Source organism: Pristis pectinata, chromosome 3 (genome assembly GCF_009764475.1).
Source record: "Pristis pectinata isolate sPriPec2 chromosome 3, sPriPec2.1.pri, whole genome shotgun sequence".
NCBI lineage: Eukaryota > Metazoa > Chordata > Chondrichthyes > Rhinopristiformes > Pristidae > Pristis > Pristis pectinata.
The window spans coordinates 61431388-61455164 of NC_067407.1; the positions used below are offsets into that span (position 1 = coordinate 61431388).

The 23777-nt window shown below is 41.9% G+C and overlaps 1 protein-coding gene across 1 annotated transcript in view; it reads right to left on the minus strand.

The window, feature by feature from the left end:
• The window catches only part of LOC127567956 (pappalysin-2-like), a 290468-nt gene that overhangs the window by 85198 nt on the left and 181493 nt on the right, over nt 1-23777 (minus strand). Inside the window, 3 exon segments of the mRNA XM_052011199.1 lie at nt 8231-8408; nt 16605-16770; nt 18529-18742. Coding sequence (XP_051867159.1) covers nt 8231-8408; nt 16605-16770; nt 18529-18742 — 558 coding nt within the window.

Genomic DNA, 23777 nt, shown 5'->3' on the forward strand with positions numbered 1-23777 from the left:
ACATGTACTTGTGCATAAGACAATAAACTCGACTTTGACATTTCCCTGCATAAGTGCCGTTGTCTTTGTGATTTTCGTGCAGGTGTGCATGCACATCCCAAACTTCCTGACAACTGCTTGCTGGGATTCTACAACCACATTCAGACATTCTACGACTACAGTTGGAGGTTGGACTTCTCCTGGAGTGCAGCTGCAGACCAAAGAACAATGATTCCACAGCACTATGTTGAGAAATTTGCTTGGCGGATTAGTGGGGGAGAAATTCCTGCACAGAATAGGGTAGATCTCAGAATTTTTAAAATATATTTTAAATGAAGATTTTTTTTAATTAAACACAGTTAAATTTTTTCAAGTAATTCAGTTTAATTTATTGTCAAACTTAATATTATCTCTTGGACCTTTTTTAAATAGCTTGATTAATTTTTGATCATTTTGAAACGCTTTTAAACATCTCTAAATTGAGATACCTGTAGTGTTTTGACAGTTTTAACAGCTGGTGCTGAATTGGCAGCCATGACTTGCCCAGCTATAAGATTTTTCAGCAGTTTGGTAGTGAGTTTTGTTCTAATTCCCAGCCTCTTCTTCCCTCCTCCTCCTCCTCCTCACACCACCCCCTTTTGTTTTATTCTCTCTCTCACTCCTCATTTTTGTCCTCTCTCCCCTTCCGCCTCCATCTTTCCCTTCCAGTCGCCACCTTCCCCAATGACAAGATTTTTTTTGCAGAAAGCCATACATGAAGGATGGAGCCTGCTTCATCCAGCAACTGACAAATAAGGTTACAAATCTTTGCATATTTTCCTCACAGTAATTTTAAGTTTTGTTATGAACTTTTAACTGCTTTCTCCTAACCACTTTTTTGTTACATCTTTAGTGTCCAATCCAAGAGATGTTCTTTTTTTAAGAAAAAGGAACACTTTTACAACATTCGTATGCTGTGAAAGGCCTGCTATTAAGACCATAAGACATAGGAGCAGACTTAGGCCATTTGGTCCTTCGAGTCTGCTCTGCCATTCAATCATGGCTGATTTATTTTTCCCTCTCAACCCCATCCTCCTGCCTTCTCCCCGTAACCTTTGACACCCTTACTAATCAAGAACCTATCACCCTCCACTTTAAATATACCCAATGACTTGACCTCCAGTTGGCTGTGGCAATGAATTCCACAGATTCACCACCCTCTGGCTAAAGAAATTCTGTCTCAATTCTGTTCTAAAAGGACATCCTTCTATTCTGAGGCTGTGCCCTCTAGTCCTAGACTCTCCCACTACTGGAAACATTCTCTCCACACCCATTCTATCCAGACCTTTCAATATTCAGTACATTTCAATGAGATCCCCTCTCATCCTTCTAAATGTCAGCGAGTACAGGCCCAGAACCATTAAACTCTCCTCATACGTTAACCTTTTCATTCTTGGGATCATTCTTGTAAACCTCCTCTGGACTCTCTCCAATCCCAGCACATCCTTCCTTAGATATGGGGCCCAAAACTGCTCACAATACTCCAAATGTGGTCTGACCAATGCCTTATAAAGCCTCAGCATTACATCCTTGCTTTAATATTCTAGTCCTCTCAAAATGAATGTTAACATTGCATTTGCCTTCCTTACTACTGACTCAACCTGCAAGTAAACCTTTAGGGGAATCCTGCACTAGGACTCCCAAGTCCCTTTGCACCTCCAATTTCTGAATTCTCTCCCCTTTTTGAAAATAGTCTACGCATTTATTCCTCCTACCAAAGTGCATGACCGTATAATTCCCTACGCTGTATTGCATCTGCCATTTCCTTGCCCATTCTCCCAACCTGTCCATGTCCTTCTGCAGATTCCCTGCTTCCTCAATACTACCTGCCCCTCCACCTATCTTTGTCTCATCCGCAAACTTGGCCACAAAGCCCTCAATTCTGTCATCCAGATCATTAACACATAGCGTAAAAAGTAGCAGACCCAACACCAACCCCTGCGGAACACCACTAGTCACTGGCAGCCAATCAGAAAAGGCCCCTTCATTCCCACTCTTTGCCTTCTGCCAGTCAGCCGATCTTCTATCCATGCTAGTACCTTTCCTGTAATACCATGGGCTCCTATCTTGTTTAGCAGCCTCATGTGCGGCAACTTGTCAAAGGCCTTCTGAAAATCCAAATAAACAACATCCACTAACTCTCCTTTGTCTATCCTGCCTGTTACTCCCTCAAAGAATTCCAATAGATTTGTCAGGCAAGATCTCTCCATGCTGACTTCAGCCTATTTTATCATGTGCTTCCAAGTACCCTGAAACTTCATACTTAATAATGAACTCTAACATCTTACCAACCACTGAAGTCAGGCCAACTGGCCTACAATTTCCTGTATTTTGCCTCCCTCCCTTCTTAAAGAGTGGTATGACATTTGCAATTTTCCAGTCCTCTGGAACCATTCCTGAATCTAGTGATTCTTGGAAGATCACTACTAACGCCTCCACAATCTCTTCAGCTACCTCTTTCAGAACCCTGGGGTGTAGTCCATCTGGTCCAGGTGACTTATCCACCTTCAGACCTTTCAGTTTCCCAAGCATCTTCACTTTAGTAATAGTGACTGCACTCACTTCCGCCCCCTAACTCTCTCGAATTTCTGGCACGTGGCTAGTGCCTTACACAGTGAAGACGATGCAAAATACTTATTCAGTTCATCCGCCATTTCTTTGTTCCACATTACTACCTCTCCAGTGTCATTTTCCAGTGGTCCAATGTCCACCCTTGCTCCTCTTTTTTGCTCTTCATATATCTGAAAAAAAACTTTTGGTATCCACTTTTGTATTATTGGCTAGCTTACCTTCATATTTTATCTTTTCTCCCCTTATTGCTTTTTTAGTTGCCTTCTGTTAATTTTTAAAAGCTTCCCAATCCTCTAGTTTCCCACTAATTTTTGCAATATTGTATGCCCTCGCTTTTGCTTTTATGCTGTCTTTGACTTCCCTTGTAAGCCACGGTTGTCTCATCCTCCCTTTAGAATGCTTCTTCTTCTTCGGGATGAACTGATTCTGCATCTTCTGAATTACTCCCAGAAACTCCTGCCATTGCTGCTCTACCATCATCCCTGCCAGGGTCCCCTACCAATCAACTTTGACCAGTTCCTCTCTCATGCCTCTGTAGTTACCTTTTCTCAACTGTAACACCAATACATCCGATTGTAGCTTCTCCCTCTTACACTGCATTCTATCATATTATGATCACTGCCTCCTAAGGGTTCCTTTTCCTTAAGCTCCCTTATCAAATCTGGTTCATTGCACAACACCAAATCCAGAACTATGTAGGCGCCGGAAGCGTGGCGACACTTGTGGGCTGCCCCCAGAACAATCTATGCAAAAAAGATTCATTTCACTGTGTTTCAATGTACAGTACATGTGACTAATAAAGGTATCTTAAACCTTATCTTTTGAGTAGCAACTCGGCCCCATTTACTTTGTCTATTATGTTGTGCATCTAGTCAGATATTATTTTCCTGCTCCCACTGCTTAATTTCTGGAAGGTGACACACCATTCTAGCTTATCATCTACAGAACTAGTTCCCTCCCTAAGGAAGCAGGTTACAATCCACCGGGATTCTGTACTGGCTGTTTTATTTTATTATTTATCACATCCTATCACCATTGTCACAGGATCCTGTTGTCAAAAAGTATTTAACTCTAGATTGCTCTGTCAATAACAAGGCTTTTTACATTAGCAGAATCCTTCATACACACAATATTTGATGAACAATTAACAAAGCCAAGGTGAGTGTACCTGGTCTGAGTCTCTGGACAGTATCAAGTGGAAATCTTGTACAAACCTGCTCTGACTTTTTCTGTTGAACTTTTTCATTTAAACCTCATCCTTTGTATACACACACTCCAATACCAGCTGAAGATCACTGCACACAGCACGTTTGGGACCACAATTCCTGACTCAATCAGTTATTGTCAGATAGTTTCTAATGTGTGTGTCCTTGCTGGTTTTGGATTAGCTGTAACCTCCCTCTGTTTAACTGTCAGAGCATGCAATTATGCAAAGACATAACTTTCAACTAGGTTAAGGACTTTTAATAGGAATTTAAGGAAGTTAATGAACTATAATTTAATTGAAGGAAAAGAACAATTCATCATCATTAGCTTTGTTTTAGCATTTCCTTGATGTGCTTTCCATTTAATGTCTATCAACACCCTTAATTATTTTTCAATGTCCCTTAGCCAACATTAAATTGAGCAAAACCTCCAGGATCAATTTAATCAGTGATTAAAGTTTCAGATAACAAGCAGTAACGCAGAAGCCGACTCCAACCACAAGCGTTTCCTACTTGTTGACTAAGCATCTTAGCTGCTTCTTAGTTTTGAAACATGTAGGGGCATTTTAGCTTTGACTTTACAGAGAGTCACTGCTTAAATTAATGTTCAACACTCACACCACAACCTGTACAATAGGAGTGTATGCTTCATAATTCAACACACCTTACAGTTGTAATCCATTAATGTAGAGGTTTATTTAAATTAAACACATTCCTTAACACTAGAAATGGTCATACTAATGCTATAATTAATTAAGAAGTCACATTCATACTGTCACATTCACATTCATGAACTCAAAGTCTGCAAGCTTACAGGAGCTGCTAAAGTCTGTTTATCTGATACTGTTTTGCAGTTTAACTGAATTTATTGGCAATCAACAGACTGTAGCAAGCAAAACAAAGGACTACAGATGCTGGAATCTAGATGAAAAACACTGACGCTGTTCATGCCAGGGGAGGGGGGGTTGGGGAAGCAGGGTGGGGATTACTTAAAGTGGGAGAATTCAATGTTCATGCCGTTAGGCAACATCATGAACATCGAATTCTCCCACTTTAAGTAATCCCCACCCTCCCCCCACCATGCTTCTTCCCCTTCCTAGCCTCTTTTTTTCCTACCTTTTTTTCCTTTCTCTCCTTACCTTTGACCCATCCCCTGGTGGATCTGCTCTCCCCTCCTCCCCCGCAACTGCCTATCACCAACTCTTACTTGCGTCTACCTGTCACCACCTTGTGCCCACTCGCCTCCCCTCTTTTGTCCACCTATCAGTGCTCTGCTTTTCCCTCCCATATACTGGGCTTCCACTTTTCCTATCTTCAGTCCTGAAGAAGGGTCCTGACCCGAATCGTTGACCGCCTGCTTTTCTCCATGGATGCTGCCTGGCCTGCTGAGTTCCTCCAGCATCATTGTGTTTTTCAAACAGATTGTAGCAATGCTTATAGACCTCTTCTGGGATCAGAAAGGTAGAAATGAGTGCAATTGTTTTTTCTGGATTATCTGCATATGGGTACTGCTATATCCTTGGAATCTGTGCTGAGGCTATTTTTTAAACCTTGATGTTATGAATATAGGCACTCAAAATACATTCAAATTTGTCAATAATAGTACATTAGCAAGCCATAGTTGTTAATGAAATTAGCAGATGTAGCTCAAAGGGGAAAGAATTATCAGGTTGTAAATTATGGGGGAAAGAATGGTGTGGGAAATTTACAATAAACAGTTAAGATTTCAGTCATATAAATCTATATCTTTAAGGATTGCACTGTATGATGCCATAAAAAAACTAAACAAATCCTTAAATGTGATGCAAAAATTGTACAATTCATTGGTTAAACAATGGTTTGAAAACTGAATTCGGTTCTAAGCACTTGACTACAAAGTAAGATCATAGCCAATTAAAGTGTTTATAGCACAGATTCACTTGCATGTTCCAAGGAATAAGCTGTCACTTATGAAGACAGCCTCAGAAATTTGAAGATTTTTCACTGAAATGAGAAAGGAAAAGGAAAGCCTAATAACAAATCTTGAGATTTGTAAAGAGCAAATAATGAAAGATTGCCTCTCCTGGGTAACAAAGTATTAATGGAGAGGGGTATGCAGGGTTATCAGCAGAAGGTTAAAGGGGAAAAAGCATTATCTTTATATCAAATGTTACTACAGAATGTTGGGCTAAGTCACCAATAAGGCAGAAAGATTATTCAAAAAGAAATTGGATTGATATTAATAAATGAGGCTGGATTTGAGGAAAGATCTGTGAAGTGGGATGAGAATGGATTGCAAGCATCAACACAAAACTGATGGATTTGAAGATACTTAACTTGTATAAGCATCGTGAGACTCCATGAATGCTTGAATGGAATGGAGTGAATGCAACTTCCCAATAAGAACACACTATTTGGTTAACATTTTACTTAAAGAATCCAGGACTGTGCATATCCATCCCAGTCAATTTCTCTATAACACTAACTAGATGAATGTTTGGCTGCCTCCTCAATTTATAGCTAACAAAATTGTAAACTGAAGAGGATTTGAGATGTGATTTCTAAGACGACAAGGAAATAAAGCAAATATTCCTCTCAGTTTTGTTAATATGTGTTACTCTCTCTCTCACCTAGCACCCAAATGCACCTTGGTTAGAAAATAAAATTAATTTATTTTCAGACTAACTCATCACTGTCTGAAGATGAACTGATGCAAGGATCTATGTATTGAGCCCCAGTGTCTCAGTCAGGTGATTTTTCATCACACATGTTCTGGATGTGGAACGTCAGTTGTTTCTCACCACAATGAGCAACACAACAAGAGCCAAGGCCAATTCTAGGCTGATCTGATGTTCATATACTCGCACATCAGCAGGGGACTCTGGACAACCAAAGAGTAGAGGAGAGCAAGAACAGTGTTCCCCTGATCCTTACCTTCCACCCTGCCAACATCTACATTCAATGGATCATCATTCCCATTTTCTGCCAGCACCAACAAAATTCCACTGCCAGATTCCCCTTCCCTCACCTGTCCTTATGGTATTCCATAGGGATTGCTCCCTTTGCAACTCCATGGTCTACTCATGTGTCCCCGACTATCACTTCTGATCACATGGCACTTTCCCATGCAACTGCAGGAGCAATATCTGTACTTTTAACTCCTCCCTTCCCACCATCCAGGGAAGCAAACTATCCTTCCAGGTGAAGCAGTGATTCACTTGCACTTGTACTGCATTTGGTGTTCACAATGTGGCCTCCTGTACATCACAAAAAACAACAGCAGCTAACATCATAACTTTACAGAGCACCTGTGCTCAGTTCACAGGAATGATGATCCTGAGCTTCTGGTTGCCCGCCACTTTTAACTCCCCATCCCACTCCCATTCTGAGTCTGTCCCTGGGTTTCCTGCACCAGTGCATCAAGGCCCAACGCAAGTTCAAGAAACAACTTACTTTCTATCTGGGCATGTTGCAGACTTCCAGATTCAGTATCTAATTCTCCAATGTTAGATAACATGCTCTTTCTTCCTGTCCATATGTGAAGCATTTTTGCCTGCCATCTTATTTCTTTTCCTCCCTATGTATAGTTTAGCTGGCTGAGCACATCCCAGTATGCCAGAGCCACCTTAATAACAAATTACACAACCATCGTAGGTTAATCTGATTCTACCTGTCACATGACTTCACCCAATCAGAAAAATTCCCATTGTTTCAGCCAGTGCCTTGCCCCACCCATGCTGCATACTGGACGAACTTGTTTCTCTCTTTCTCAGATCCAATGAAGCATCCCTAATCAGAAACACTAACTGTTTCTCTTTCCACAGATGCTGCCTGATCTGCTGAGTTTTTCCAGCATCTTCCATTTCCTCTTTTTATATCACAATGGCTCAGATTTTCTTATCCTACTTGGAAAAGTCTAGCCAGCCAGGCAGGTTCCACAACCTTGTCGTTAAGAAGACTAATGTGCAGTAACTGCTGCCATTACATCATTTTGACTCATCCTATTATAGACGTGCCCTGTATTCTATACATCCCTCCCCCACTCTCTCTCCTACTGAATCTTAACATGCATCTCTCTTTTTCCCTGTTCTGATGAAGGGTCGCAGACCCAAAACATTGACTGTTCTCTTTCCACAGGCGCTTCCTGACCCGTTGAGTTTTTCCCCAGTATTTTCTGTTTTTATTAAAGAATGGGATCACAAGCTAATCTTTTCTCACCATAATCCAAATTTATTGAACCCAAGTTTTCAGATCACTGGAGACCAAACGTCCAATCTGGTAGCTTGAACTACACACAGGGTAACCTTTCCAGTTGAGCATTGCTGGGAACACAGTAATTTTTTGTGTGTTTTTGTCCCAATATCTTTACAAAAAGGCAAATAATATTTACATTTCAGCACTCTCATTTCAAAACATACTCCTTATTTGAAAAAACATGAATGATAACATTCCTGTACCTTGCAGTATTGCTGGTGGATTGCAGGAGAAGGTGCATTGGCTTCCAAAAGTGGTGCCTTCAGGGCAAAAAAAGCTGGCATGGTAAACATGCGACTGGTCAGGAACTCCACAGTCAATGGGTTCACAGGTCACAGCTCCGTCCCACTTTCCATGTTTGCAGATCAGAGAAACCTTTGTCTGAAGGACCAACAAGAAAAAGATACATTAATTTGTTTCATCCAATCATCCAAAAGCTAATTTTCAAAAAAGTCTAAAGGATCATAGGTACATGAATAATTCCCAGGCAAGATATGGAATAATTTCGAAAGTACTTAATTGTTTTCTCAACTCCTTTAAAATGGACTGATCCGATATTAGGTTGGCTGTGATTTATTAAAAGGACAGATCATCAAATACCTCATTCACAATACAGGTCCAGCCCTGTTGGAAAAGTAACTGTATTTTATCATATAGATTGAACATCCTGTCCCCAACTTATTTTTTCAGTGCATTCACTGGCTTAAGATGGATTGAAACCCTAGAGCTTTATTACCTTGTTAGCCATATTACATCTGGCTTTTCCAATTATCATCATAAATATACAATATCTCTACTCTCTCTCCACCAAGAGAGGCTTGAGGATTGAAGCTGGGATAGTCCTACCCTAACCCATTTTATTCTCCCCACATTCCCATCCTTCCCCGCCCCCCAACTCCCTTGAACTTGCTTCACAGTTCAGTTGGACCTTGCCTCGCTTGTGTCAGAATCCCATTTAGCCAAATAGAACTGGAACTTAATGGCCATCCAGATAAAGGGTCTCGAAACGCCGACTGTCCATTTCCCTCCATAGATGCTGCCCGACTCACTGAGTTCCTCCAGCGCTTCATGTGTTGCTCTGGAACTTAATATTGTTGTCAATTCTGAAGTGTTTAAATTACTTTCTCAATGACTTTTTGGGAAAAGATTTCCATATTGCCATTACAATTCCTGGGCAGCACAGTGATGCCTCACATCTCCAGTGATCCAGATTCAATCCTTATCTCTAGTGCTGTCTTGGTGGAGTTTACATGTTTGCCCTGTGATTGCATGGAGTTCCCCTGTGTGCACAGAATTCTTCTCGCATCCCACAGATGTGTGGTATGGCAGGTTAATTGTCCACTGTAACTTGCCCCTGGTATATGGGTGAGTGGTAGAATCTGAGGGGAGTTGAGGGGTTCATGGGGAGAATAAAATGGGATCAATGTAAATTAGTGTGAATGGATGGTTGATGCCGACTCTGTGAGCCAAAGGGCCTGTTTTTGTGCTATATCTATGATTCTATCATTCCTCAATAATTTCTTTGTTTATGTACCCTTGTTGTAGGTTCTCTTCTACTAGAGCAAAGCTTTCACTTACTCATTCAACTTTTTGAAACATCTTAACCACCTCAATGACACCACTTATTAATTATTTACTCTCTGTGAAGACAAGCCTAGTATATGCAAACTATCCTCACAATTTAACTCTTACGCCTGGTTTCATCCTGGTAAATCAGTGTTGCAGACTTACAAAGCCAATAAATCCTTTGCAGTAGTGCAGCACCATAAACTGTATCCCATATTCCAAGGGGTTCAGCCAAAACTTTTTAAAATTGTTACATAAATTTGTATTCCAATCTGTTTGAGATGAATACTAATATTCCATTGGCCTTTTTTATAATTATAGTACTGTACCTGCTGATTAGTTTTAAATTACTTCTGTACTATAAAATAATAATAGATTGGAGTGCTTTTTATTTTCTGTTCTGCAGAAAATTGCAATGAATCAAACTATTTCTTAGTGACTCTCATTGAGAGAATTCCAGTGGATCATGCCCCTTCCAACTAAATCCTATTATTCAAAATTCCAAAAACAACATCAAGTATTCCACTCTGGCTGCTTTAAACATTGCATGCAGCACACTTCTAAATTCTAAATGGTTTGTGCAAACCATGTTTGTTGACTTTTTCTTTATTCCTTTTAAAGAATTTAAAAACTTCTCCAACCAGTTCAAAGAAGGTCAGAAATGAACAATACTTCCTGACAAACTACAAGGGGATTTATCAAGAACCAGCTCATTCACTTCAAAACTGCTCACTGCTATTTTAATCCTTTCTCAGAGTGATAACTTCAAAACACAGAAAAGGATTGTTTTCTTTTTATTGTGAATTCTGACCATAGAGCCAAGACCTACCATGAAAAGAGGAATGTAAACCAGATAAACTGCTTGCCAATAAGTTATTGACCATATCAGGGAAAGAGGACTGAAAGAAGATAAAAACATATCACAGGTCCTGAGTGCCACAGAGAGAGTGAGATGTGCAACTATATTACATAATGCTCTTGATCTTGGCATGGTAAGTGCGCAGGAAGAATTGATCTGTTGTGTTTTACTTGACCTCTCTCGAACACACCATATACCTATTGCACTTTGCATATAGTATGTTATGTAATAATTTTATATTTAGGTTACATTTCACAAATAATTAGTCTTGTAATATTGGCTCCTGGATAATAATTGTGCACATGAAAAAATTATTAGGAAATTATCCATTCATAAGTCGATCTTTTCTGTTTCTTTCCAAAGACAGCCCAAGAAATTACAGGGCAATAAAAGCAGAATGATTTCATATTGCCAAAGAGCTTGATATAACCCCACTCACTTGCATTCTTTTAGAAATTCTAGTCATACTGATCAATGTCAAATCCAACAGTCATCAAAGTCCAACAACATCTAACGCTGTATTAGGTCCTGCCACTGTTTTGAAGGCCACTGTTTAGGCAATGGCGTCACACCAACTTTCACACTGATCAACCAGGGTCTGGCTTCCTGTATATTGCTTCAATGGATACATACTGTGTCATTGTATCCTAGTTACTGATTGCCAATGCATTGGCAAAATCCATTATGATTCTCATCTGAAAAGTCATCTCACAACAATAACATCAGTTTTAAGCACAGCATTTTGAAGCTCAACTCATTTTCAATTTGTGAGAGCTTAAGAATCTGGCAAACTTTCATGCTGATTTAGGTCCCCAATCTGAGACCTCTACCAACTAGAAGGCCAAGGACAGCAAGCATGTGGAAGCACCACCATCTGCAGGTTCCCTTCCAAGTCCCATACCATTCCAACTTGGAAATATATGATCTTTCTTGTCACGGGATCCAAGTTCTTGAACTCCCAATCAAACTATTGTGGAAGTAACTTCACAAGTCGTACTAAAGTGGTTTTTCAAAAGCAGCTCATCGTCACCTTCTTAAAACAAATTAGGAATGAGTAATAAATGCCAGAGATATCCTGATCAACCAAAATAAATATTTTTTTCGAAAAGGTGTATTTATGATTTTTTTTTATTGTAGCCACATATCAGCATCACAGCTTCACTGCAAGAGGTGGTGGGGAGTGTGGGGATCTGGGTATCCTGTCTACTCCACATGTTTAAGGAAGCTAGACAGCTATCTCATACTTAAGCTCAACAATATGTATTTGTGGCACCCAGGATAAATAAATGGAGCTTGCCAAATCTTGATTACAGGAACTGGATGTTAGGGGTTTAATACCCTCTGCCAGAATTCAAACCCTGCTGCCATTGTTTCATGCTTCGAGATAGATCAAAGCAAGCATTTATTTAAGTACTCTGTTGTTTTGTAAACCAGCAGGCTATGCATCCCATAAACATCTCTTGTCAACAGAACCTGTAGCTGATAGTCCACCAAAAGACAATGGGCAGCATCAAATAAGCCAAGTTAAATTTATTTCTACAATGAGGAACTCTATTTCCAAGTCTGCTAACGACCCTAAACTTGGTGGGATAGTGAGCATGGAAGAGGATGTAGAGCGGTTTCAAGGTCACAGGACAAGCTGAGTGAACAGGTGAGGAAGTGGCAGATGGAATATAATGTGGAAGCTGTAAGGTCATCCACTTGGCTGCACAGAACATGAAAGGAGAATACTGGGATGTGTTGATGTTCAAAAGGGACATACTGTGCTTGTACACAAGTCTCTGAAGGCCAACTACTCCTAAGAGCAGGAGTAGGTTGCCTGGCCATTTGAGCCTGTTCCACCATTCATCAAGATCAAGGCTGATCTACCACAACACCATTTTCCTGCATTATCTCCATATCCCTTGAGGCCCTAATGTCCAGAAATGCAATGATCTCTGTTTTTATTCACCAGCTAAGGTTGGTGTAAAGCTGAAGCACCAGGAGCAAGGCACATCCAGTCCTTCAGCTCGGGTCATTAGAGAATGCCTCAGAATCCTACGAAAGTCCGGACTGCACTGACAGTGCAGACTAGCTGGCCAGCAGATCTCCACACACCAGCAAGCCAGCCATCAGCATCATCTGGCCCTTTGGACTGGGTGCAATGAAATCACACCTGCTGACAGAGACAAGTTAGATCACACAGTGAGGACTTGATCCACAAAAGACTGAGCCCTATAGTCTGGTGTCCTCAGAAAAATCAGCGAGACCGAAACAAGCAGAGAAACAGGCAGAGAAGGAATGGCAGGGTGAAGGAACCGTGGGTGACGAGAGAGGTGGAACGACTTGTTAGGGAGAAGAAGGTAGCATACATAAGGTATAAGCAGCAAGGTTCAGACAGGGCCCATGAGGAATATAGGGTAGCAAGGAAGGAACTTAAGAAAGGGCTGAGGAGAGCTAGAAGGGGACATGAAAAGGCTTTGGCTAGTAGGGTTAAGGAAAATACCAAGGCCTTTTTCAAGTACGTGAAGGGTAGAACGATGGCTAGGGTAAAGGTAGGTCCGATTAAGGACAAAGGTGGGAGAATTTGCCTGGAGGCGGCAGAAGTGGGAGAAGTTCTCATTGAGTACTTCTCTTCGGTATTCACCAGGGAGAGGGGTCTTGATGATGCGGAAGGGAGTGCTGGTAGGGGTAATGTTCTCGAGGTTGTAGATATCAAGAGAGAGGATGTGTTGAAGTTGTTAAATAATATTAAGACAGATAAATCTCTGGGGCCTGATGGGATTTTCCCCAGGCTGCTTCGAGAGGCTAGGGAGGAGATTGTTGAACCGCTGGTAAGGATCTTTGAGTCCTCGTTGTCCATGGGGATGGTGCCGGAGGATTGGAGGGTTGCGAATGTTGTCCCCTTGTTCAATAAAGGTAATAGGGATAGGCCAGGGAATTATAGACTGGTGAGTCTCACGTCTGTGGTGGGTAAGCTGTTAGAAAGGATTCTAAGGGATAGGATTTATGAACACCTAGAGAATCATGGACTGATTAGGGACAGCCAGCATGGCTTTGTGAAGGGAAGATCTTGCCTCACAAGCCTGATAGAGTTCTTTGAGGAGGTGACCAGGAAGGTTGATGAGTGCAGTGCGGTGGATGTGGTTTACACGGATTTTAGTAAGGCATTTGATAAGGTTCCTCATGGTAGGCTTCTTCAGAAGGTCAGAGGACAAGGGATCCAAGGAAGCTTGGCTGTGTGGATTAGGAATTGGCTTGCATGTAGAAAGCAGAGGGTTTGTGGTGGAAGGAGTGCCCTCGGATTGGAAGGCAGTGACTAGTGGTGTCCCGCAGGGATCGGTTCTGGGACCTCTACTTTTTGTGATATTTATAGATGATTTAGATGAGGGGGTGGAGGGCTGGGTTAGTAAGTTTGCGGACGACACTAAGATCGGCGGTGTTGTGGATAGTGTGGAGGGCTGTCGGAGCTTACAGAGGGATATTGATAGGATGCAGAGCTGGGCTGACAAGTGGCAGATGGAGTTCAATCTGGAGAAGTGTGAGGTGGTACACTTTGGAAGGACAAACTCCAGGGCGGAGTACTGGGTAAATGGCAAGGTACTTGGCAGTGTGGAGAAGCAGAGGGATCTGGGGGTTCATATTCACAGTTCATTGAAAGTTGCCTCACAGTGGAAAGAGCAGTTAAGAAGGCCAATGGGATGTTGGCTTTCATAAGTCGCGGATTGAGTTTAAGAGCTGCAAGGTGATGATGCAGCTTTACAAAACTCTAGTTAGGCCACACTTAGAGTACTGTGTTCAGTTCTGGTCGCCTCATTATAGGAAGGATGTGGAGGCATTGGAGAGGGTGCAGAGGAGATTTACCAGGATGCTGCCTGGATTAGAGAGTATTGAATATGAGGAGAGGCTTAAGGTGCTAGGGCTTTATTCACTGGAAAGGAGGAGGATGAGAGGAGACATGATAGAGGTATATAAAATACTGAGAGGAATAGATAGAGTAGACAGTCAGCGCCTCCTTCCCAGGGCACCAATGCTCAAGATGAGAGGGCATGGCTTTAAAGTTATGGGTGGGAGGTTCAGGGGAGATGTCAGGGGGAGGTTTTTCACCCAGAGAGTGGTTGGTGCATGGAATGCACTGCCTGGGGTGGTGGTGGAGGCAGATACATTGAACAGGTTCAAGAGCTTGTTGGATAGGCATATGGAGGAGTGTGGGATGGGGGGATATGCGGGAGGAAGGGGTTAGGTAGTGTGAGGGTGGTTTGATGGACGGCACAACATGGTGGGCCAAAGGGCCTGTTTTGTGCTGTATGGTTCTATGGTTCTCTGGTAAGCAATGATTAACAAGTCCCCAACCCTGAGGAGGCAAAGACTTATGCGTCCATGAAACAGTACAGAACTGAGGACCATATCCAAAGAGAAATCATGAGAATAATCTTGGCATCCAATTATTTTTCTATTTCTCCAAAATATAAAGAAAAAAAAAACTAGCAAACGTAGCTTTCATTGGTCCTCACATTCATAGAATCATAGAAACCTACAGCACAGAAATGGTCCGTTTTGGCCCACCTCGCCCATTCCCACTGTGATGCCTATAGACATTGATTACATTTGCCTGCATTAAGCCCATATCCCTCTATCCCCCTCCTATCCAAATAACTGTACAAATGCTTTTTAAATGTTGTAATTGTATCTGCCTACACCACCTCATCTGGCAGTTTGTTCCAATTAGTCACCTGTGTGTGGAAAAACTTACCCCTCAGATCTCCTTTAAATTTTTCCCCTCTCATCCAATACCTGTACCCTCTAGTTCTAGACTCCCTTGTACTGGAAAAAAGATTCTGACTGTCAATCCTATCTGTGTTCCTCTCAATTTTATAAGCCTCTATAAGGTCACCCCTCAGCTCCTACATCCCAGTGAGAATAAACCCAGTCTATTCAATCTCTCCATATAACTATAGCTCTCCATTCCAGTCAACATTCTGGTGAATTTCTTCTGCATGCTCTGTATTGCTACCACATCCTTTCTGTAGTGTAGTGACCAGAACTGTATACAATACTCTTTGTGCATTCTAACCAATACTTACTATAACTGCAACACAATGTCTCATTTCTTATACTCATTGCCTTGGCCTATGAAGGTAAGCACACCAAATTCCTTTTTCTCTGCCCCTTCTACCTGTGTCACCACTTTCAGATAGCTTTGGACTTGCATCCCAAGATCTTTCTGTGCAATGTTCCTAAGGTCTCTGCCACTTATTCCAATAGTATTTGACCTCCCAAAGTGCACTACCCTACACTTGGCTGGATGAAATTCCATCTGCCATCAATCCACCCAACTTTTCAGCTGATCTATGTCTGACTGTATCCTTAAACCTTCTTCACTATCCACAACACCACCAGTTTTTGTGTCATCTGCAAACTTGATCAGACCACCTACATTCTCATCTAAGTCATTGTTGTCCATTACAAACAACAAAGGTTTGAGTACTAATCCTGCAGTATACCATATGTTGCAGATTTCCAGTCAGAAAAATACCCATTCACCAGTACACTATTCCTTTGTGTGTTGCTAACGAGTGTCGTGTCTCTTTGCTAAAGCCTGAGTTATGGACTTAGTGAGGAATAAGTATGATATGTAGCATTGACCTATGCAGTTCAGAGCACAATGTGCAAGCCTCCCTGTATGGGTCCTTTTGTTCCATTTACAATTATATAGCACTTTTCATGGGTTCAGGAAATCTCAAAATATTTCAAAGCCAATGCAGGAATCAACTTAATGCCTCATACAATGATACCTCCGGCACTATCGATTTCCCTCTGTATTTCACTGAAGTGTCAGGCTAAAATTTTCAGAGTGGGACTTGAACCCACAAACTTTTAATGGGAGAAGTTTAAAGTGTCAAAGGTTTGGAATGTCAGCTTTTGGGGGTGGGGGTGGGGCTTGGTGGGGGGCGGTGGACAGGAGTTACTGAGGGGCAATCGAAAGAATGAAAAGTCATTTACCAATGACTTCCAGAGGTTGTAGTGTTAAATAGTGCTGGGTCCATTCTTCTAATGTTGCTTAAGGTTCTATTGCTCAAAACAGCAATGCACCCCAGTTTTTTTGCTCATACTGCCTTACCCCATCCCTCAACATAACATGGATTCATTTGACAAAGGTATATACCACTTACCTGTAGAGGGCTAAAATGCTTGCCGCACACAGATTTCAATGATAATCCTTTTGCACAGGCCACATGACATTCCATTTGCTCACTGCTGTCCACAGCGCAGTTCACAGTTGCCTGAGGTACTGATAAAGTTTCACACTGGTCTTGATCACAGGAACATGAAGCACAGCTACAAACAAGAGATGGGGTGTAACGAGTTGATCAAAAACACATGCTGGAATCCGGAACAGCCAACAGTCCACTGGTGGAACTCAGCGAGTCGAGCAGCATCCGTGGGAGGAAAGGAATCGATGTTTCAGTTGACGTTTCGGAGATGCTTCTCGACCCGCTGAGTTCCTCCAGTGGATTGTTCATTGATCTGAAATACAAGCTGGGAGGTAACAGGATGAATTGTTTCAATCAGGCTCAGTTCATAAATGAGGACAATGTCACTAGAGACAAAAGGAGGTTTGATTTGCTGGAACACACATAAAAAGTGCTGGAGGAACTCAACAGGTCAGGCAGCATCTATGGAGGGAAATAAACAGTCAACATTTCAGGTCGAGACCCTTCACCAGGACCGGAAAGGAAGAGGGCAGAAGCCAAAATAAGAAGGTCGGGGGAGGAGTACATGCAGGCAGGTGAGAGGTGAGTCCAGGTGAGGGGGGGGGGGGGAGTAAGTGGGTGGGGGAGGAGGGAGATGCAAGAAGCTGAAAGGTGATAGGTAGAAGAGGCAAAGGGCTGAAGGAGGAGGAATCCAGTAGGAGAGGGCAGTGGACCATGGAATAAAGGGAAGGAGGTAGGGAATACATGGGCAGGTCATGACGGCAAGGGAAGGGGAAAAAGAAGGGGATGGGGGCTGCAGGAATGATGGAAGACAAAGGAGGGGGGAAGGAGGGAGAAAAAAGGGGGTAGAAGAGGGGAGGGGTTACCGGAAATTAGAGAAATCGATGTTGAGGCCATCAGGTTGGAGACTACCAAGGTGGAATATGAGGTGTTGTTCCTCCAACCTGCATCTGACCTCAACATGGCAGTACAGGAGGCTGTGGATAGACTTGTCAGTATGGGAACGGGATGTGGAATCGAAATGGCTGGCCACTGGGAGATCCTTGCTTTTGTGGAGCAAAGGTACTCGACGAAGCCATCACCCAATCTGCGTCAGGTCTCACCAATGTAGAGGAGGCTGCACCGGGAGCACCAGATGCAATACAGGGACCTGAATGGTGGTGAGGGAGGAGGTGTAGGGTGTAGGGACAGGTGTAGAACTTAGTGCAGTTGCAAGGATAAGTGCCAGGAGGGTAATCAGTGGGGAGGGACGAGTGGACAAAGGAGTTATGGAGAGAGCGATCTCTGTGGAAAGTGGGGGTATTTGGGATCCCATAAGTGAACGCAAACCATGTGTTTGTTTCTACACCAAGTCTGACAACAAACTGGATTCTGCATTATCAGATTCAAAAGAAATTTATTTTATGATATACTGTGTTTCTTGAAGATATCAGCTGAAGAAAAGGATGTACTAATAAGCTTTATGTCACCCCTTTAAAAAAAGTTTGCAGTTCTGGGTGGTGTAATGCATTAGGCTTTGCCCTTTCTTCATTAGATCAAGGTACATCCAACCTGGGTTGGTGGGATATCTCTTCTATCTAAAGTTCAAGTATCAAATGACTTTGGACAGACTCAATCCAGTTCATAGAAGGTGTAAACACTGCAGAAAAATACTCACTGACTGCTTTTAAAATAGGGATGTTACTACATATCTAGAGGGAACTTTACTGCAGCTGGGCCACAGAAGATGATTTATCTTGCATCTAATCACTGCTGTGGTTGACCCAGAAATTCTAGATGCTGACATAAGGTGACCCAAGTGCTATGTTGACTAACAAGTCATCATCCTGTCCTGCATTAAATAAGGGCTTAAGCCTCACACCTGAAAGTATGAACCTGGTACCTTTGTTTGTGGTCCTTGCATCCCTCTCGCTCTGCACAGTTGGATGTAATGGCAAAATCGAAATGATTGTAGGTACGCAGAGCCACCCCAGAAATAGCTACAAGTGGTGAGGACACGTTCAGCAGAACCGATGCCGTCTTATAGAAATTGAGGCCAAGGTTGCGAGTCACATTTATGGTTAACGGATTCCTCTTGCAACTCAACTCATAAGTACCTGAAATCAAACAAGATAAGTACGTTAAAGGAGAAGACACCTGACTGGAAGAAACAAGCAGCTCCTATTTACCCTCTTCATCTTTGATGAAAGAAAGAAAAACATGGTAATTTTAACTTAACACAAAAATAAGTGTACATTTCAAGTTATAAATTATTAACTGATCGATGGTTAAGTGTTTCCTACTGCAAGGTCTGTTATCTAATTTGGTGTTTAATTATTGTTGGGGTATGCAATAAAATAGAACCCATGTTCTCTGCTCAAGCTTCCATTTCCCAGTTCCACACAGGGACTGTAAATTATTTGCTGGTATTCCTACGTTTTCTATTTGTGTGTCTACTTTCAAATGAGCTTTAAATATTGTCCTGGTAACTCTGTAAGGAAATATCATTCTTCAGTGCACAGATCCATCAAACATGGAACCAGGTCTACAGTAATGTTCTTAAAGCTTCTCTAATACAGTATCACCTTCATTGACAATGGGAAAGAGGCTAAAAGATCTCTAACTTTTAAAGAACTGTTGAATGAGAGTGATGAGGTGGACATGAGGTCATAAAGAACCACTACATTTCTCCGTCCAGACAATGGAAAGTATATGTAAAATTCATCCTTCTCATTCTCACACATCCATACAGCAGGATGGCAAAGACAGCTCTGAAAGTCTGCAGAAAGCAGATTGATACCCATCTACCCATAACTAATACAGTTAAAATATTATGCAATTAGACAAAGCTGAATGGATTGCACACGTCTGTACTTGGAGTTGAGGCTTCAACAACTATGGTAGAAAAGGGAATCATAGTCGGACATCACATAAGGTGATGCCCAATTGACCCCTATACAATGAGAGAAATGTGTACCACTCTAACCTGATCCATAAATCCTAAACATTTTTCATAGTGACAATAACAGAATTGTTGACATTTCTTCGTCGCCCTTTCTGTTTTCATGAGCAGCTGTCTGGGAGCAAATATCATACATGATGTATACTTAGCATTGCAGGTGAGAACTGATGAGCAGAATCCACCACTTAAGTGCATAACATTTTAGGAATGAACTTTATTTAAAAAAAGAACCTTCCTCCAATTTTCTGCTCTGTTCAAACCAAAGAGCTATATCATGCTGATGTGAAGTGCCAGAAACAGTGGATCCTATCCAATACCTCGCTCAAGGGTGGATTGCTCTTGGGGTAATGTCATGTGCTAATATTAAGCCGAGACATTACAAATAGACTGATCTTATCTGTGGCCAAGTTCCATGCAGGCATCAGCTCCAACAACAGTGGTGAGCAGCAAAAATCCTGGCTGATTATATTCCCTTTTCCTTATCAGGAGGGTTAATCCAACTGAGCTCTCTGTTCGGCTTGGCTCAGAGGTAAAATTCTTGCTTGCGAATCAGAAAGTCACAGGCTCAAGTGGCTTGAACATATATAAACTAGGTGATGACACACCACTGGCTCCTCACTTGAGAAGCAATTAGCAATGGTCATCAAATGCTGGCATTGACTGCAACTTCCACATCATGTGAATATATGAAATAAAAACCCTCTGTACTCTGGTAATGCCTTTCCAATGAAGTGTTAAATCCAGGTCCCATTTCACCACCCAAACAATGAAAATGAAACCACAGAATTATTCAATAAGCAGGAACATTCTCCCAATGTCACATTCAACTCTTAACCCAGAACCTGGATATTTATTTCTTTGCTACACCTGGCACCTTGCTGTGAGCAAACTAGCTGTGATGCTCCTCTGTATAATAACAGTGGATACATTTCCAAAGTAGCTCGTTGGCTGGAAGGCATTGGGGATGTGCAAATTTCCATACAAGTGCATTTTATTTATTTCCCTGTAACACCGTCATCAAGTCAGGAACAGCCAGGAGTTGAACTTAGGACTTTCCTGGTCGGCATGACACAGTTGCACACCAGCCAGTCCACTTGCCAAGTGAGTCTTCAGGGAGCTGGAACTCACTTTTAAACTTAAACTTTTGCAGCCCTTCTGTTGCCAGTTAAAGTACGTATAAATTTAGCGATGAAACATTCATGCAACACTTTGAAATCCAAAGTAGTCCTAGCAACAAGCCAAATGACAGCATAAATTATTTCTCCTCAATGTGCCACACATGTTATATAAATAGTCTCCATGCCTGAAGGTGGAAGGACTTTCCACCATTCCACTTTTAACCACATTTTCTTGTGGCATAACAGATTAAGAGAGAGGAAGTCAGGGTCTATTTTAATGCACAGAGTGAACTACTTCAACAAATTTTCACTGTCTAAATGATGAGCAGGTAGCCAAGACTACACTGCATGCATCAAAAAGTAATTCACCCTTCTATAGCTACTTGACTGTATCCAGAAGCTGGCCGGTAGTGTATTTGCAGTCTGTTGCTGGCTTCATTCAAGTATCGAGGCTGAAGAATCTGGGATTATTCACCCTTGAGCAGAGTAGTAAGAGCAGGTTTGGCTGAGGAGTTCAAAAATGTGATGGGTTTTTATAAGTGGCGGTGGCTGGAGGAGTGGGAATGGAAAATGTGACCAGTAGCAGTTTAAGAAAGAAATGGAAGCAGTCAGCAGGTGAGAGACTCTGAGGAGGAACCAAAGCTGTTATTATCAAACCATAAGAAAAATAAACTTGGCAGCGAGGCCACTAAAGTGAGGAGGATTAGAGAGGGTTCTGAAAGGAGGAGAAAGAGCTAGAGAGCCAGAGAGGTTACGAGCAGGAATTCAAGAGCTCAGGTCCAATGCAGCAGAAGTCGACATGGGGGAAGTAATTATATTCTGTATGATCAAGAGACCAATACTGTGAGAACATGGAGATCACTATACTGTACCAGCAGGAGTTTGGAGAGTGAGGAATTGTCAAGGCGACGGAGAAGACTGAAAATTAGATTAAAAATTTTAAAGCTGAGATATTGTTGGATTGAATGCCAATGTAGAGAGAGAGCAGGACTGATAGGTGAGCCCAGTTCTGTTCGATTCAAGGTACTGAGAGTGAAATTTTAGGTGAGTTCAAGTTTATGGGGGTCAGCATGTGGGAGGCTGTGCAGGAAAGCACCTGAGTAGTTAAAATGAGAGGGAACAAAGGGATGGATTAAGGTTTCAGCACCGGATGAGATGAGGTAGGATCAGAGTTAGATAATGCTATAGACATGGAACCAATAGTTTTGGTGAAAAAACCTGTATGTGGTTGGAGGTACCTCTCAGAGTCAAAAAAGACAAGTTCGTGACTGATATGATTGAGCTTCAGAAGGCCGAACCACTGGCCAAGTCCTGAAGGACACAGATGTCAGACTAGGTCAATGAATTAATGAGAGGCAAACCTACTTGACCTCACCCTCTCTAATTCACCTGTAGCAGCTGTAGTTATCTATAATAGCAGTGATAAAATGACCACCACACAGTCCTTGTGAAGTCAATATCCCATCTTCACAGCGAGGACATTCACCATCATGTTGTATTGTGATACAATATGACAGGCTCAGAACAACTCAAACCGAGCATCAATTCAAGTGCTGTGGACCATCTGCAGCAGCGGGAATATACACAATCACATTGTCCGGCACAGTGCTCACTCTGCTATAACTATCAAGCCAGATCAACCACAGTCAATGTGAAACACAGAAAGGCATACCAGGAACTGTACTGGTTGTATCTAAAAGTGCAGTGCCAACCTCATTAAGCTGCAACACAGAACTACATGCATACTAACCAGCAAAAAGAGCATGCAATGGACAAAACTAAACAATTGCCCAACCCATGGATCAAAGCCAAGCTCTGTAACCTTCCCACATCAAGGAGGAGGCTCCAAGTACATCACTAGCCTCAATGATAGTGGGACTCATCACGTGAGTGCTAAAAAGAGTGAAGTATTTGCAACCATATTCAAGTGGAACTGCCAATTAGACAGACCATCTTATCTTCCTTCTGGGATCCCCACCATCACAGAAGCCAGTCTCCAGACGAAATTGATTCACTCCAGGTGATACCTTGAAATGGCTGAGAGCACTAGATACAGAAAAGGTAATGGGATCAGATAGCTTCCCAAACAAGCTGTCTCTCGAGCAGGACAGTAATTGGCATCAACTCACCAATGTGAAAAATTCCCCAGTTATGTTCTGTTCCATAATAAGTAAAATAAGAAGGGCAGCAGTAGAATGGGAACACCACCACATGCAATTTCCCCTCCAAGTCCTATACTATTTGGCGCTAATTTAGTAAGCCGTGAAGAGCACGGATTTTGCACAATTTTTCAATAAGGAGGTAAGAAGCAGCATTTAGAAACAACTTTAAAATTACTATGGTCTAATAGTAAAAAGATCAATTCAAACATTTCAAGGCATTTGTTTTAATTAGCTTATAGCAAGAAACAGCGATTCTTTTATACAGTTTAAATTTAAGTCGTATGGTCTTGATTAAAATCAACTTAAACATTTATGTCGTACTAATTTCTTAAATTGGATATGGCCTGTCTGAGCCCAGCATCTGTGATTGTCTCCAGCCAACCCCCGAAGGTTTTAACAAACAAGAAGTAATTTTGAGCATTATGACATTGCCTTCGGCAGGACTGATCTAATGAATGCTGTCCAAGAGAAAACAACAGAGTTTCGGGGTGGTCAAAATCCAAGGGAATTTTCAAACAGTTGCATGCGCCATCGAGATCAGCTTGAGCTTGCCCAAGAAGTAAGGGAACCACTCTTCCCTTGCAGGGCAAGATATATGAAGCCCAAAATAAGATGGTCCCTTCCCATTTTACTGTACAAGGGCTGGAAGAACAATTGTATCCCTTCTTTTATAACTGATGAGCAACTGTATAGTCTGATGCTATCAGAAATATTGCATTGTCAAACATCTCCAATTTTATTCTCCCATGCAAAGCAGAAAGACGTTGTTGTGCCTTTCACACAATAGTTGAATTTCAAAGTGTATAAGGCAGAATCTATAGATCTGTTGCTTCCTCTTAGCCTAAATCCACTGGATTAGTCTGTTTTAGACAGGAGTAAATCTTCCTTTGTTCAAAATTACTACCTCTTT